Here is a 16166-nt window from a genome sequence, read left to right on the forward strand (position 1 = left end):
CTCCGCCCCTTCCGCCCCCGCCCCCGGTAGCTCACCAAGCCGGACCTCCCGCCATCTCGCCTACAGCCGCCGGCTGTCCCGAGCGGAAAAGTGCCCGCCCCAACTACGCTTCTCCTGCACCTTCAGCAAACCGTGCCGCTTGTTGCCACTGCTAGTTGGAGGAAATTCCTTGGGGCTCTGCCCACCCAAGGACCAGAAGACATTTCCCAACGGGGGGGCGGGGCTGAGCCAATCTAATGTTTTAGAATTTTCATCCGGGCATTTCGCAGATGCCACCGCCGCCATTTTTGTTTTGTGCTGAAAGTCGCTATTGACGCCTGCAGACGGCCGGGCGAAGGGAAGTGGCAAGATGGCGGCTCCCAGGGCGGAGGCGTGGAGCCGCGCTCGGGGGGCCTGCGGGGCGGGGCGCGGCTACGCCTGACCCGAGCGCGGCCCGAACGCGGTCCGAGCGCGCCCGAACGCAGCCCGAGCGCGCCCGAACGCACCCCGAGCGCGGGGGCGGCCCAGACCCCCTGCCGCGAGTCAGGACAGGGGACCCTTTAAGAGGCTTCGGCTCAGAGCCGAAGCGGTGCGAGGGGCGGGGGGCACTGACGTCACTAGGCTCCACCCCCTCGCCCGACCGCCGCCGCCATGTTTAGTTGTTACTGCTTCACACAAGATGGCGGCTCCCAGGGAGGAGGCATGAGCGCCTTGCCGTTACCGCTCGTCCTGCCGTACAGTTGCCACATCGGGGCCTAACTCTGCCCCTTTAGAGCGGTCCCTGTGGGGAGGAGTCATAAGGAGGAAAGTGAGGATCGGACGCTGCCTTGCATTCGGTTTGCAATAGAAGAACAGACCCAGGAGGAAGAGAATAGGGGGGAAGGGAGAGCTAGTCTCAAGATGGCGGCTCCCAGAGCGGCAGGCGCAGCCTGAGCAGCAGAGCCGGACTCAGGGGAGAGGCGCGAGACCTCACGAGCCGTACAGGGCGAACGCCCGAGTAGCTTCCGAGAGTTCGAGCTCGTCCCACTGGCCTCCGGCGCGCCTCCATTCCTTAGGAGTATTGAGGCTGCTGCGGGAGCGGCGGCTGCACTAAGCGCTGGGCGGGGAAGCGGCACGGTCTCAAGATGGCGGCTCCCACAATTGTGGTCTGAGCGCCGGCAGGGCTGGGACAACCGCGGCGCTTGTGGCTCCTTTCCACCCGCCCCGGAAGCCGGCCAGTGAAGGGTACTTGGGGGTGTGGGAACCGGGCCGGGGCTCCGCCATTTCCGGCGGGGGAGGGCTACGACTGAGGAAGGGAGGAGAGAGAGGCGGCTCAAGATGGCGGCTCCCAGGGCCTCCCGCCCGAGGCTGTGAGCGGGAGCGCCCGGGCAAGTTGTCAGGGCGGCGGGACTCGGCGGCCTCCAGCTTCTCAGGCTTAGACGTTGGACAGTTCCGGGAGGTGTTTGAGGAGACGGGGTGAGCGAGAAGAACGGGAAGAACTGGAGGGACGGAGGGTAGTTAAGATGGCGGCCTCCATGGAGTCCGCCGCTGTGTGAGGAACCGCTTCTCTGTGAGAGCTGTCTTAGACGAAAGGGGGTGTGTGTTAGAGGAATCGGGGGGCTCCCTTCCCGCTTGGAGACTTTCTTCCACCGCGCCTTTTGCCGGAACTATGGCTTCGGCCGTGTCGCCCGCCAACTTGCCAGCGGTGCTCTTGCAGCCCCGCTGGAAGCGAGTGGTGGGCTGGTCGGGTCCAGTGCCCCGGCCCCGCCACGGCCATCGCGCTGTGGCCATCAAGGAGCTCATCGTGGTGTTTGGCGGTGGCAACGAGGGGATAGTGGACGAACTGCACGTGTACAACACGGGTGAGTGCGAAGCCCGCTGGGTTCTCGGCTCTTTCCCTCCCTCCATCTCCTCCCTCTTCCTCCTCTGCCCTCTCTTCTCTCCCTCCCCCTCTCTCCCTCCCCCTCGCTCTTCTCCCTCCCTCTTCCCTCATTCTCTCCTCCCCCTCTCCCCTTCTCTCTCCTCTCCCCCCGTTCTCTGCCCCATCCTCCCCCCCACCTGCTCTTCCCTCCCCTCCCTTCCTCTCCCCTCCCCACCCCTCCCGACCCCTGGCCCTGCCAGCTTCTCCTCCGCTTTTTCCGGCTCTTCTCCCCAACCCCGCCCTCCGCGTTCTCACACCCTATGTCTCTCCGGCGTTTGAGCGTTGCTTTTCGTTATTTGTGGGGGGGTGTCGCCGGCGTCGGGGACTTGGAGATCCGCAGTTGGCGCCCGGCGGATGTGCCCCCCTGCAGGGCCGAGCCCGCGCCCTGCCCCCGCCCGCGCTGCTCCTCCCCTTGTCTAGTGCCCGGTCTGGAGAAATGACCTGCTCTGGATTACAGATCCCATTCTCCGTCTCTAGAAAAGGGAAGGGGCAGAGCTGAGCAGCCCCAACGCCTGGGGGGACCCGGCCTCCTGGGGTACTCTTGCGGCATTTCCCCCCACCTTGCCAGAGATTTTCTGGGTCTGGGGCACGTTCTCTGGCAGTGGGCCGGGGGAGGTGGTGCTGCCCGTTTGCTCACCTCCCCAGCCCCGTGAGGTGGCTGAATGCCCTGAGACCTTCTCTGCCCAGGTGTCACTGAGGTACCAGCCTGACTTCTGCCCCTCTCCATGGGAGGAACATCGTGCTGCCTAGACTTGTCATCTTGTTAGGTCTCTAGGGTAGAAGGCCAACTTTTTCACTACACTTTTGGCCCATCCTTCACCACGGCCCCCGACCCCTGATAACCACTTGGCCTGTTTGCTACCCGCTAGCGCGGAGCTTGGCCCAGGAGCCTCCCCTGGCTCGGAAGGCTTCTGGCCGTCTCACTGGAGACAGGTCTCTGGGAGTTTTAGGTGACACCTTGCAAGACTAAGGGTGCGGGAAGAAAGCCTTCTCCTGCCAACATATGGTCTCTTAGGAAGCGGGGGGTCGCTGGGGTCAGTCGTGGCCCAGGGTCACCTTCCAGCTCTTTCCCCTTTGCTGGTGGTCGCATTTCGCAAGCTCTTTTTTGCTCCATGTCCATCCTCTCCCAGGGCACTGGCTGGACTGGGTCCTTGAGTCTGGACATCTCCCCCAAGCTTTGAGGTCAGGCCTGCCTTGGGGCCCTGAAGACCAGCCTGCCTGGGCGCCGGCATAGGGCCTCCCACTGGCCCCAGTTGCCTGGAGTCTCAGGGCGGAGAGCTGGTGGACGGAGTCACCCGAGGGAGAAGTCTGTTTGAGAGAGAGGTGAGGTTGGAGCTGGCTACCAACCCACTCAGCTTCCCACCCCTCAGGGTGGAGAGAGCCACCTGGCAGTACCCCTGCACCTTGTGGGTTGTCTTCCCACTCTGGGCTTTCCCCAGGCTGGTGGATTGCTGATGACCCCTTAACTCTTGTCAGCACCTGTTGCCTCCAGCAACCGTGAGACTGTCAGGGTGCAGGGTGGTTCGGAGCTTTGGATGCCAGCCCAGGCAGCTGTAGTTTCAGGAGTTAGCCAGGTAAGGTAAGGCCAAGGGGAGGGAGGCAGTTCTCCAGTGTTGGGTCTGTTTTTGGAGATGCAGTTGACAAGAGCAGCAACTCCTCAACTCCTTGGGCTGACTTTACTCCAGTAAGGCCTGGAGCAGGCTCCTTGGCAGGAGAATGCAATTTTAGTAAGTAGGGCAGGGGCCTAATTACAATAGCTCCAAAGTCCACCACTGGCCGCTGTCTTCGCTTCCTGGGGCTGCCACATAATTCATTGGCTCCTTGAGGTGAACAGGACCACCCTGGCATTTGCTCCTCAGCAGTGCGCAGAGATATGTCGTGTGTTGTGGGCTAGTTAGCTGGCCACTGGGCCACTTAAAGCTAAGTCCCAGAGTCCTCCGGGCTAGCAGTTTGGAACCTGTCATCATAAATCCTGTGGGTGACTTCTCAGGGAAGCACCTGGCAAACCCGTCTCCTTGTTTGTTCTGGAGCTTTTGTTTTTGGTGGGATGTGGCTCTGCCAAGCACTTGATGTCCACTCGTGTTTCTTGTGCCGAGGCGAGTTCGGGCGTTCATGGACGTGGAGTGGGCTTGGTGTGTCAGGTTTGTAGGCACCTCACTCCCTCAACTAGGTGGTCAGTGTTTGCCCTTCCGGAGACTCAACACCCCCTCCCTGCCAGGCGGCTCAGATGCCCAGGCCCTCAGCAACCCTGCTTCTGCTTCCCCTTGTCGTCGTCGTAATGAAGTCAGCAGATGCTCCTTATCCCCTGCCCAGTGCCCTTTTCCATCTGCAGGATTAGTCCTCAAAAACACTCCCGCTTCTGGAGGGACATCCGACCTTCAGCATTCCCTATTGCTAAGAGATAAAGCTCCACGGGGTGTGTTCAGGGGACGGGTGTGCCCGCCTCAGCCTCGCCCGCTTGCCGGCAGTTATCTTGGCGACCTGAGGCTAATGAGGGATTGCCGAGGCTGTTGCTGGTGGAGGGGGTGTGCCTGAGGGAGGGGTGCACGTGAGGAGGGGGGCATGTGTATTTGAAATTCCGTGTCCTCCCTCTTAGGTCACAGTGGCCATGGGACACTTGACTGGCCTTTGGGTGGTCTTAGGTGGGCTCCTGTTGCAGTTTGGAACCTGTCATCATAAATCCTGTGGGTGACTTCTCTGGGAAGCACCTGGCAAACCCAATTCCCTGAAACGTCCTGGAGTTTTTATCATCAGTGGGATGTGGCTTTGCCCAGCACTTGATGTCCACTCGTGTTTCTCGTGCCGGGGCGAGTTCAGGTGTTCATGGATGTGGAGCGGGCTTGGTGTGTCAGGGAGTTTCATGTCAACGTGGCAGAGCTGATTACCCAGAGGCCGGAGCAAAAGCCGTCCAAGGGCAGAAGGGTGGTGTGGGCCTGGGCTTTCTTTCCTCAGTTTTTGCCTCAGTGGTTCTTTAACTTTCATCGAATGTTAACAGCTGGAAGGAACCTTGGAAAATATCTAGCGTAACTTCCTCATTTTTGCAGATGAGGAAATTGGGGTCCATGAGGGGAAGTGACAGGTCCAGGGTCACTCTGTCAGCTGGTGGCAGAGTCAGGGCTGGAGTGTAGACCTTCAGAGCGACTGTTCCTCCTTCCTGGCTTCAGTTAACGGGCTGCCACCCCTTTTCTCTGCTCCTGTGTCAGCTTGCTTGGCCCTCTGTCTTCCCTCCACTCCAGGTCCTTCTCATTTCTTGTCTCTCATGGTCACCTCTTCGGTGAAGCCCTTTCCGCTCTGCCCCCCACCATCGCCTCCTTCTCTGAGCTCCCAAGGGTCACCAAAGACTGGGAGGGCGTGGTTGCTGCGTTGGCCAGCAGAGCCAAAGCAGTGCTGGGATAGTCCCATGCGCAGACCTGTAGCGTTACCTGGTTGGCCGTGGGGTCCCTAGGAGTGAAACCGATGGACAGTCTAAGAGTTTAGGTCAAGTGATCAGAAGTCCGACTTGAATCACCAAAACAGTCACATCTCTCCATCAATTCCCAGACTTCAGCCAACTGGCAGCCCCACAGTTCCCTGAAGGAAAAGGGGCCAAGTCCCCTTGAGGAAGGACTGCACTACACTGTCCAAAGGGTATACTATAACTCTTTCTCCCAGCCTTCCCCAGAGGGCCCCACGGCCTTTTGCCACAGTGACCGGGTGCTGGAAAGGAAATCACCAGAGCATTCAGAGCGCTCGCCCGTGGCACTCCCCCACGCGTGAGGCATGGGTATTGCCTCCAGGCAAGAGGGGGAGTTTGCGCACCCCAGTGGGCCTGCTCTGTCCCTTCCAGCACCTAGTATGGGTCGGCCCCACAGTAACTGCTGAATGTGAGAAAGCAAACAAAAAGGAGGGCTGTTCTGGGTGCAGGCTGCCTGTGCCACCTGACTGCCGCCCACCTTCCGTGAGTCTACAAACTGAATTTGCAAAGCGTGGAGGGGTAGAGGAAGCTGGAGGTTCTGCCTCCTGGCAGGTCGTCCACACAGGCTCCAGTGCTCAGATGGACTCCTTTCCCCAAGTTCACTTCGAAGCTGAGGGCCTGCCCAGAAAGCAGTGACAAGCCAGAGCATGTTCAGAGTGAGAGACCCACGGACTGGGTCATCTGATACCTGGCGCGATGGACTGGAGACATTGTATGATTGAGGGCCTAGTGAGAACAGCTGCCATATTTAAGACTGTCAGAGAGGAGGGAGTACCCGACAGCGCTATTTCAGGGGCAGGCCTGGGGTTTGCGGGAGAAATGGAGAGGGGCAGACTGTGTCTTCGTATCAGAAGATGTCCTGCCTGACAGGATTGTTCTAGAACTAGATCACCTTGCTGGTCTCGTAGAAAGATCAGGTGATTGTGAGCTCCAGGGCCATTGAGCTTTGTCCTAGCCCAGCCAATACCCCTAACCTTGCTCAGTGGCCACCAGGATGTCCAGGGCAGAGGATTCCTGGCTGGGGCTCCCCGCACATGATTCCCGTAAATGGGCCAGTATCAATCATTTTGATTACATTAGTGCAAGGGTCTCATCTCTCCGTTTTGCTCTGCTTCTCCTTCTGGCCTGTTTGTCAAATGAGGGAGGTGAACTGAGGGTGCTGCCAAGGCGCCTTTCGGTTTTCGTCCCATAGCCTGGAAGATACTCCGTCCAGGATTGTCGGAGCCCTCTCCCAGTTTGTGCAAGGTTGATTCGCCCCAGCATGGAAAGATGTTGCTTTTCTTGGCTTGGTTTTGCGTTAGAACGGGGATGAGGCAGAGAACTGGACTCTGGGGGCGTGTGAGTGCAGGCAGTGCATACACGTATACGTATCTCACCGTTACTTTAGGAAAACGGGGAAACCCCGGTGGTGTAGCGGTTAAGTGCTACAGCTCCTAACCAAAAGGTCACCAGTTTGAATCCACCGGGCACTCCTTGGAACTGTACGGGGCGGTTCTACTCTGTCCTGTAGGGTCACTATGAGTTGGAATGGACTTGACGGCAACGGGTTTGGTTTGGTTTTTGTTTTTTAGGAAAACAGTAGAGGTGGGGAGAAGAGGTTTGGTGCTAAGTCTCCTGGAATCCCAGTGACTCAGCCAAGTGGCCGAGGCTCTGAAGAGCCCGTTAAATGAGCCTGCACTTGGGTAGGGCAGGCCTCCTTGTAACTCGGGAGATGCTCTACTGCCTAAGAAGGGGCATAGTAAACCTTTAAGCTGAATTGCATGTTGGGCCATGCAGGGTGACATCATAGGCCCTGGGTCACCCAGGAGGCAGTGGGGGGCATATTAGTGACCACGGACAGCCCCCTTTCCCCACATCCGTCCCATGCGAAAGGCAAGGCCGAGGAGCAGTGCGCAGTTGCCACAGAGGCCCCTCCTGAGAGCCCTTGGGCTTGTGGAGATCTGCGAAGCCTGTGCCCACACGAATGTCCCAACCTTGAGCGCAGTCCTAGCTGGTTGTGTGGCAAGTCTTTATCCTTCCTGAGGGAGGCATGTGGAACCTTCCCTGCCTCCCCAGACACAGCCAGCTTCCTTGGAGCCAGAGCCTCAGAGCCTTCCCACAATCCTCTTGCTCAAATTGGACCAAAACCCACTGAGGGCCAGGGAATGAGATTTGCCTCTGGCTAACAGTTTCGTATTTGTGGAGGGTGGGGAGTGGCCCTGGAAATCGGGTGTAGCAGGCACGACCCCCCAAAGACCGGGGTGCTCTCCCCCAGGACTCTCCAGGGAAGCCAGGTGCCCCAGGCAAGAAGGACATGAAAAGCAGGGATACAGGTGCCTGACGAGAAGCAGGGACCCCTGTGTCCTCGCTGTCCATGCCCTGCCTGCCTGGGGCCCCACTATCTTGGGCCAGCATGGGGGCGCCTGTGTTCTGTGATGAGGCGGTTAGGGTCTGGTTCATCCTCCTTTGTCATCTCCTCATCCTACCCTCAGCTAGAGGTGAGGGGCTTTTGAGAAGCCTCTGTGGCTGGCGGAGGCTGCGAGACTGTCATGGAAGCGCACGCTACTGCTGTCCTGGCCACCTCTGGCTTACAAGAACGTTCTGGACTGGTGGAGGCATGGGGGTAGGTGGGGGAGGGGCAGTGGCATTACCACTGAGCCGTGGACCATCACCTAGGAGACGAGGCTGCAGCCTGAGGAGGTTAGAGCACAGATTGATTCTCCTACCCCGAGTACCCTCCAGCCTCCCGCCCCCTCAGCGCCGCCTGGCAGAGGGGAAGGGGGGGAGGCGCATCCGGCGGCGGTGGGGGCTGGGCCAGTGTAAAGGTGCACTGGAGGCCCTGGCTGTCCGGAGCCCGTGGGGAGAAGAGAACGATGTGGGCTCCCTGCCGAAGGCGCTGGGGCCATAGCCAGGACACGTTGGGTCTGTGAAGTTGATGTGAGATGATCCGCTGAATAGCTGGGGAAGGAAGTCAGTGGGCAACTTCCCAGAGCGGATGAGCTATCTTGGTCATTGCCTTCCTGCTTGTTCAGGTGACCTTGATAAGGAGCGAGGTGCTTGCAGGCTTTGTGGGGTGGCCGAGTCCAGGGTTACACCGCACCCTTAGAAAGAGGGTTCTTGTCTCAGCCCTTCCTTTCCCTGACACCCCCTTTGAACTCCTGGAGCTCTTGTGTTCTGACTTCTGCTTCCTCTTTTTTCCCAGCGACCAACCAGTGGTTCATCCCGGCAGTGAGAGGGGACATTCCCCCTGGGTGTGCAGCCTATGGCTTTGTGTGTGACGGGACGCGCTTACTGGTGTTTGGTGGAATGGTGGAGTATGGAAAATACAGCAACGATCTCTATGAGCTCCAGGTAAGGCCTTACAGCCCCTGGCACCTGCCTCCTCCTCCACGCCTGGGTGAGGTAGGGCCTGTCTCCACAGGCACCAGCAGGGGTCAGAGCAGAGCACTGGAGCATGGTTTCCACAGCCCTGGTTTGCACCCTGCTGCCTTGGCCCCGATGGCCCTCTCATAGTGCTCCCTACAGTGTGGCCTGGGTTTGAAATGAGAGTAAGGCAGGGGATAGGGCTGTTACATGTTGTGCCAAGGCCACTCCGAACTCTGTCAGTCGTGACAGATGGCCCAGGACCTTCTCAACCTCAGAAGGCATGTCCTCCCCCCAGACCAGCTCTTTCCCACACAACAAGGTAACAGGGACCCGGCAATGGCAGCCTCCTTGTCCTAGGCCTCAACAGATGATTCTTCATCTTGCAGGCCAGTCGGTGGGAGTGGAAGAGGCTCAAAGCAAAGACACCCAAAAATGGGCCCCCTCCATGTCCTCGGCTTGGCCACAGCTTCTCTCTCGTGGGCAACAAATGCTACCTGTTTGGGGGTCTGGCCAATGACAGTGAGGACCCTAAGAACAACATTCCAAGGTGAGGCTTTTCCCTTTTCTGTAGCTCACACATGTGAAGGGTGTGCTTGCACCTGGCCGGGGGTGTGGGTGTCGTAAAACGTACTCACTGACTAGCCCCACCTTGGCCAAGTCGTTTTCACGCTGTCGGTCGCCGTCGCTTCTGTAAAATGAGAGAATTGGAACTAGATATAGTCTGAGACACTTTGCAGCTCTGAAACCCATCACCCTGAGGAAGCCTGGTGAGAGGAGGCCAGCTGTGAGGGAGAAGCACACTTGGGCATGGGGTGCTCCCTGCTCCTCAGAGCCCCGTTAGTTACTTTCCTTCTCCGCCTTTACTGCCTGCGCTTTCAGTGCTTGGGATTTTCCAAGGCACTTGGCCAGCAGGCCTTTCCATCTGGAGGTAGCCCCAAGTTGGCGCCCCCTTGTGCTCTGGGGAGGCCCTGGTATAATGCCCAGCTTTGTGTGCCAGGCAGCCACGTACCCCCATTCCACTGTTCCTCTTGGACTCACTCTCCTCCTCGGCTTCTGTCAGCCCCCCTCTCACAGGTGAGGGCAGAAGGAGAACTTGGCCCTCACGCGCCCTCAGCTTCTCGCTTTTCCCGGGAGCTCAGTATTCACTGACAGACTTTCCATGACATGTCCGGCGTGTGGAGGTAGCCTTGCCATAACTGGTCTTTCTTTGTCAGGTACTTGAACGACTTATACATCCTGGAATTGCGACCAGGCTCTGGAGTGGTAGCCTGGGACATCCCTATCACTTATGGGGTCCTGCCCCCACCCCGAGAGTCACATACTGCTGTGGTCTACACTGAGAAAGACAACAAGAAATCCAAGCTGGTGATCTACGGAGGGATGAGTGGCTGCAGGCTGGGGGACCTTTGGACCCTCGATATTGGTAAGAAGCTGGGTGTTCACGTCCCAGTGTCCTCTGTCACCAAGCTAGATGGCTTGTTGGCTGGGCTCACCAGGAAGTGGAGTGTCGCACTTCGCTCTTTGCCGCCCTGGCGGGAGATAGCCCCTAGGTTTTTGGTGCTGTTGTCTTTGTCCCAGGCTTGCAGTATTGCTTTTAAGAAAGCCAGTATCAGTTGGCTGAGCTGTTTGATCTGCTAACCTATAGGTGAATGAGGGGAGAGATTAATGCCTTTCCAGAATGGCATTCTCTCAGTCTGGGGAGCAGTAGTCCCTGTTGGCTTTTCATTGGTCAGACTAGCTGGCATGTCCCAGGGATAATTGCCAGAGCCTGGAAGGAAGCCTCCTAGGAGCAGGGGTGCTGGCCTGTTTGTTCACTGCTAGGAGCCCAGCACCTAGGACAGTGCCTGGCCCACAGTGGGGCTCAGCAAAAGTTTGGGAGATGCTGTAACCTGGCGATCACAGCAACAATGAAGGGGAAGGACCCCCGTGTCTGCTCCCGCGGTGGTGACTCCCTCTCCCATTGGCCTGTACAGAGACGCTGACGTGGAACAAGCCTAGCCTCAGTGGGGTGGCGCCGCTGCCCCGGAGCCTTCACTCGGCTACGACCATAGGAAACAAGTGAGTGCATCCCACCCGCTCGCCTCCTGCTTCACTGTGCTGCCCTGCCCACGACGGGACAGTCCCTAAGGCCCAAGGAGTCCTCTTTCTGGAGGGCCTGGGGCTTAGCCCCGTCTCCTCATCTCCATTACAACTTTAGGGGGGACTGAGAGGAAACAGACCTGGGGTGCAGGGGTCCAAACACACAAGCCCAGACCTCTCTGCCCGGTGGACACAGCGGCTGGGTTTCTGTGTCAGCTCTGAGGTCCTGAAGGGAACTGAGGTGAGCTTTAAGTAAGCTCAGCACTGACTCCACGTAGTAGAGTTGACAGAAGACTTGTGTGGCCACCAAGCAGGAGAGGGCCACGTCAGCCAAGGCTTGGGGGGGCTGGGGAGAGGCTGAGAACTTAATGTGTGGAGGTGGCCTCTAGCTTGGCACCCCCTTCTCCAATCCTAGCCTGTTCTTCCCTCGCCCCTCCCAGAATGTACGTGTTTGGTGGCTGGGTGCCTCTCGTCATGGATGATGTCAAAGTGGCCACACACGAGAAGGAGTGGAAGTGCACCAACACGCTGGCTTGTCTCAACCTGGGTATGGCCTCCTCGGGCTAGGGGTGTCCTCAGTGCTGCAGGGAGGCTGGCCGCGATACCGCTTCAGCCCCGAGAGCTTTTGGTGGGGGAGCTTCTTAACCATGCTAAGGCCTCTGCCAGGTGGGCCAGTAACTGTGCTCCTGCTAGACTCCGTGACAAGTCTTGAGGGGTCAGAGTCTCCCAAAGTGCAGCACATGCTTTTGTTTGTGGAGTAGGCTCTTCATACACGTGGTGCTGCGACAGCCAAAGGAACAAAAGAACTCAGCGTGGAGCCTCCTCCCGCCTCCTAGTTCTTCTCTGAGGCAGCTGCTTGGAGTGCTTGCTTGTCCCCTCCTTCCTCTGAAGATGTTTTTGACAAATACCAGCGTTGGCTAGATATTCCTTTTTTTTTTTTTAAAAAAATGATAGCGCACAGTCCGCAGCTCTGGACCTGCCCCCCACAGCCCTGCACAGCAAGCAGCCCCCTCCTTTTTCACCGCTGTGGTGGCTTCAGAGCTTGCAGGAATGATGCTTCGGCGAATGTCCTGGCACCATCGTCGCACCTGGGCGATGGCGTTTGCAGGTTACAAACCCAACAGGAGAATCACCCTCAGAGATAGGACTGAGCCGCCCCATGGAGGTGGTACCCACGGAGGTGCCCACAGCTCGGGCCACTGGCAAACTCTTAGCTCTCTGCCGACCTTGATGGGGGAGAGGGGCAGTTTTGTAGCGCTTAGATGTACGTTTCTTACTTCGAGCAACGTTGCATGCGTTTACTTACGTGTTTATGTTCCATTTCTAGTTCTCGTTTTATCAGTTACGTTCCCCTTTATCTGCCTCTTTCTGTAGGTGGTTTTATCTGACATAGAAGGAGGTCAGCCTTTGGCCATGCAGCATTTCCCAGTTTTCCCCAATTTGTCATTTGTAGTTTAGATTTTTATCTTGAATGCTGCTTTTTGCCACGGGGAATTGTTTTTTCATTTAGTAAAATCTTAGGACTTCTGGTTTTCGTTTTCCATCTCTGACAGCTGTCCTTCAGGGTTATGGGTTTTTTTCCGTTCTCTCTGGTGACCTCTTCTCTGTCCTCTCCTAGACACCATGGCCTGGGAGACCATCCTGATGGACACGCTGGAGGACAATATTCCCCGGGCTCGAGCTGGGCACTGTGCTGTAGCGATCAACACTCGTCTGTACATCTGGAGTGGGCGGGACGGCTACCGGAAAGCCTGGAACAACCAGGTGTGCTGCAAAGACCTCTGGTACTTGGAAACAGGTGAGGCCTCCTTCTGTGAAAGGAGCCCCATGTGGACCACACCCCACCTCCCAGTCTCTCTTCTGACTAGCTGTGTTCTCTTACAGAAAAGCCACCGCCCCCGTCCCGGGTACAGCTGGTGCGTGCCAACACCACCTCCCTGGAGGTGAGCTGGGGGGCAGTGGCCACAGCCGACAGTTACCTTCTGCAGCTCCAGAAATATGACATTCCTGCCACCGCTGCAACTGCCACCTCTCCCACCCCAAATCCGGTCCCATCTGTGCCTGCCAACCCTCCTAAGAGTCCTGCCCCCGCGGCAGCAGCCCCTGCCGTGCAGCCACTGACCCAGGTGGGCATCACGCTCCTGCCCCAGGCTGCCGCCGCACCCCCAACCACCACCACCATCCAGGTCTTGCCAACAGTGCCTGGCAGCTCCATCTCCGTGCCCACTGCAGCTAGGACTCAAGGTGAGCTGGCGCCTGGGGGCACTGGAGGGCGGGTGTGCCTGGGTGGGGCTGCAAGGCAGACAGCATGCGTGGCCTTCAGGGACCCTCTTGTTACTCAGGAGAGGGGAGAGCTCAGCCCTGCCCATGGCAAAGCTGTCCTCTGAGGGCGCCAAGAAGAACCATCCAGAAAGCACAGCAGACAGATGGCAAGGCATGTAGGCCCATGCTGAACTCAGCCGTGGGGCTGGTCAAAGGGGGCTCGTTGTCCAGCGCCGGGCCAAAGGGGCCTTGCTGCCCCTCTGTGTCCCTTGGGGCTCTGCTGACGCCCGCCCTATTCTCTTGCCAGGTGTCCCTGCTGTTCTCAAAGTAACCGGGCCTCAGGCCACCACAGGAACCCCACTGGTCACTATGCGACCTGCCAGCCAGGCTGGGAAAGCTCCCGTCACTGTGACCTCCCTGCCCGCGGGCGTGCGAATGGTTGTGCCCACACAGAGCGCCCAGGGGACGGTGAGCAGCAGGCCAGTGGGTGGGGACAGGGTGGGGCTCAGTGAAAGGAGAGCCTAGGGGCCTGGGGTTTCAGCCAGCCCCCCGAGGAACGGGTTGTATGTGACTCTGTGGTCTTTAAAAGTGACCCCGAGTTTCTGGCAAACTCTGGGTGTTGGGGTTCCTGTGTTTGGTCAATGGTAAGAGCCCTTCCAGGTTCGGGGCAGGAGAGCAGGGCTGGCTGTACAGAGAGCAGGGCCGGCTGTACGAAAAGCCGGGGGGTGCCACTTCCTGGAGGAAGGCAGACGGCGGCACCACCTCTCCACCACAGGACTGACAATCCCCGTTTTCCGCTCGCAGGTGATTGGCAGCAACCCGCAGATGAGTGGAATGGCTGCATTGGCGGCGGCAGCAGCCGCCACCCAGAAGATCCCTCCATCCTCGGCGCCCACGGTGCTGAGTGTTCCGGCAGGTACCACCATTGTCAAAACTGTGGCCGTGACCCCTGGCACCACCACCCTCCCGGCCACAGTGAAAGTGGCCTCCTCGCCCGTCATGGTAAGCATTTTGAGGGGTTTGTGGTTACTGGGCTCCCTCCTGGGCTCTGGACCCAGGGGTGGGGTCTGGTCTTTGCCGCTAGCTGTTGGCTAAGTTGCCCGCTTGGGGTGTGAGGCCTGAGGCAAGACCTGGGATGAGCGGCTCTGCTCAGTCGTTCAGTCCCTCCCCGTGTCAGTAAAGGAAAGGGAAACTGAGCTGCTCTGTAGCTTGGGCGAGCAGGGGGCAGAAGGTGAGCGGAATGGCCAGAACGTCAGTCTCGCACCCTGGCTTTTGGGCGTGGGAGCGAAGATAGCTCCCTTACTTCTCCCGCCACCTGCCTCTCCCCCCCACCCTCAGGTGAGCAACCCTGCCACCCGCATGCTGAAGACTGCTGCCGCACAGGTGGGGACGTCTGTGTCCTCAGCCGCTAACACATCCACCCGCCCCATCATCACTGTGCACAAGTCCGGGACTGTGACAGTGGCCCAGCAAGCCCAAGTGGTGACCACAGTGGTGGGTGGCGTCACCAAGACCATCACCCTGGTGAAAAGCCCCATCTCAGTCCCAGGAGGCAGTGCTCTGGTAAGTGCTGGGGGGGGCAGGCCTGGTTCCCCTGGCTTCAGCACAGCTCCACCTGGTTTGAAAGTGGCCACGCTGGGCGACCTCTGCTCGGGCCGGCTTCCATACAAGTGCCCGCACAGGCTGTGCCCTTGTTTGCTTTCCTGATCGACTCCCTGCTCTCTCCTCTCCTTTTTAGATTTCCAACCTTGGCAAAGTGATGTCAGTGGTCCAGACCAAACCCGTTCAGACCTCCGCAGTCACAGGCCAGGCCTCTACGGGCCCGGTGACACAGATCATCCAGGTAAGTGTGGGTATTGGGCAGAGGGCGTTCTAGCTGCCAGCTCAGCCTTGTCTTTTCAGCCTGGCCCACCAGCTCCTCAGGCTGCTGACTCACACCGCCGCCCCCTCCCCCCCCCCCCCCGGCCAATTCCCTCTCCAGACCAAAGGCCCCCTGCCAGCCGGGACCATCCTGAAGCTGGTGACCTCAGCCGATGGCAAGCCCACCACCATCATTACGACCACGCAGGCCAGTGGGGCGGGAACCAAGCCGACCATCCTGGGCATCAGCAGTGTCTCTCCCAGTACCACCAAGCCTGGCACCACTACTATCATTAAGACCATCCCCATGTCGGCCATCATCACCCAGGCGGGTGCGACAGGTAGGGCTCCAGTGGCCTGGCCCCTGTGTTAGGGCCTCCCCTGCAGCCTTGGCCTCGGAGAGTAACTAGTATGAGGCTAAAGCAAGAATGGAAAGCCAAGGCCATGCGACAGTGCGCTTTCTGCGTTTGTGTCTTGTTTCTCTCAGCTTCCCCGCCCTCTCCTTACCTTTTGGGGGTCTTTTAGGATCTGTATGGACATGGTAGGAGTGCGGCTGTAGGTCGTGACTGTTCATTTTAATCTAGGAGCAACAGGAGTAACTGGGGGAAAAGGTATGAGGGCAGTGGGGGGCACCGGAAGCTGTCACAGCCTCGTGAGGGGTCAGGACCCTGGCAGGAGGTGCGCTGTCCGGTGGTGCCCCACTCCCCACACCTGAAGGCAAGCCGCCCCTCCTACCCAGGTGTGACCAGCAGTCCCGGCATCAAGTCCCCCATCACCATCATCACCACCAAAGTTATGACTTCGGGGACTGGTGCCCCTGCCAAGATCATCACTGCTGTCCCCAAGATTGCCACTGGCCACGGGCAGCAAGGAGTGACCCAGGTGAGGCGCACCTGTCCTCTTAGCACAGCGCAGCTACAGCCTCTCCCCCCCGATAGAGCTACAGCCCCCCAGTGCCCCAGCTGCCACCTGTGGCCTCTAGAGGGGCCTGGGAGGGACAGCACAGGGCCTAGCCAGCCTGCAAGTGATGTTGGTGGGTCTTCTGGTGTCCAGGTGGTGCTGAAGGGGGCCCCCGGACAACCAGGCACCATCCTCCGCACTGTGCCCATGGGTGGCGTTCGCTTGGTCACCCCAGTGACCGTCTCCGCCGTCAAGCCAGCTGTCACCACGTTGGTTGTGAAGGGCACCACAGGTATGTTTGCTGAGGACCATGCCTCCCTGTAGTAAGGCTGAGGGAGGCTAAAGGGCACTCTCTCCAGAGTGTTCTTTTCTACCAATTATGTACAC

General features: G+C 58.8%; 1 protein-coding gene across 8 annotated transcripts in view; it reads left to right on the forward strand.

Annotated features, from left to right (window-relative positions):
• Positions 1-32: 32 nt before the first annotated feature.
• HCFC1 (host cell factor C1) overlaps positions 33-16166 on the forward strand; it is a 23757-nt gene continuing 7623 nt past the window's right edge. For 2 of the 8 annotated variants that reach the window (XM_049871376.1, XM_049871377.1), the window contains exons 1-16: positions 35-1820; positions 8515-8663; positions 9065-9225; positions 9893-10101; positions 10652-10736; positions 11198-11304; positions 12376-12555; positions 12642-13001; positions 13081-13191; positions 13327-13487; positions 13824-14021; positions 14358-14582; positions 14758-14862; positions 15001-15220; positions 15619-15761; positions 15933-16071. In XM_049871376.1, coding sequence (XP_049727333.1) covers positions 1628-1820; positions 8515-8663; positions 9065-9225; positions 9893-10101; positions 10652-10736; positions 11198-11304; positions 12376-12555; positions 12642-13001; positions 13081-13191; positions 13327-13487; positions 13824-14021; positions 14358-14582; positions 14758-14862; positions 15001-15220; positions 15619-15761; positions 15933-16071 — 2746 coding nt within the window. In that variant the 5' untranslated portion in view covers positions 35-1627. Of the gene's footprint in view, positions 1821-8514; positions 8664-9064; positions 9226-9892; positions 10102-10651; positions 10737-11197; positions 11305-12375; positions 12556-12641; positions 13002-13080; positions 13192-13326; positions 13488-13823; positions 14022-14357; positions 14583-14757; positions 14863-15000; positions 15221-15618; positions 15762-15932; positions 16072-16166 lie in introns of all 8 variants that reach the window. The other 6 variants (XM_049871379.1, XM_049871380.1, XM_049871382.1 and 3 more) reach the window with 5 other exon arrangements.

This window comes from Elephas maximus, chromosome X, assembly GCF_024166365.1.
Source record: "Elephas maximus indicus isolate mEleMax1 chromosome X, mEleMax1 primary haplotype, whole genome shotgun sequence".
NCBI classification, from domain to species: Eukaryota; Metazoa; Chordata; class Mammalia; order Proboscidea; family Elephantidae; genus Elephas; species Elephas maximus.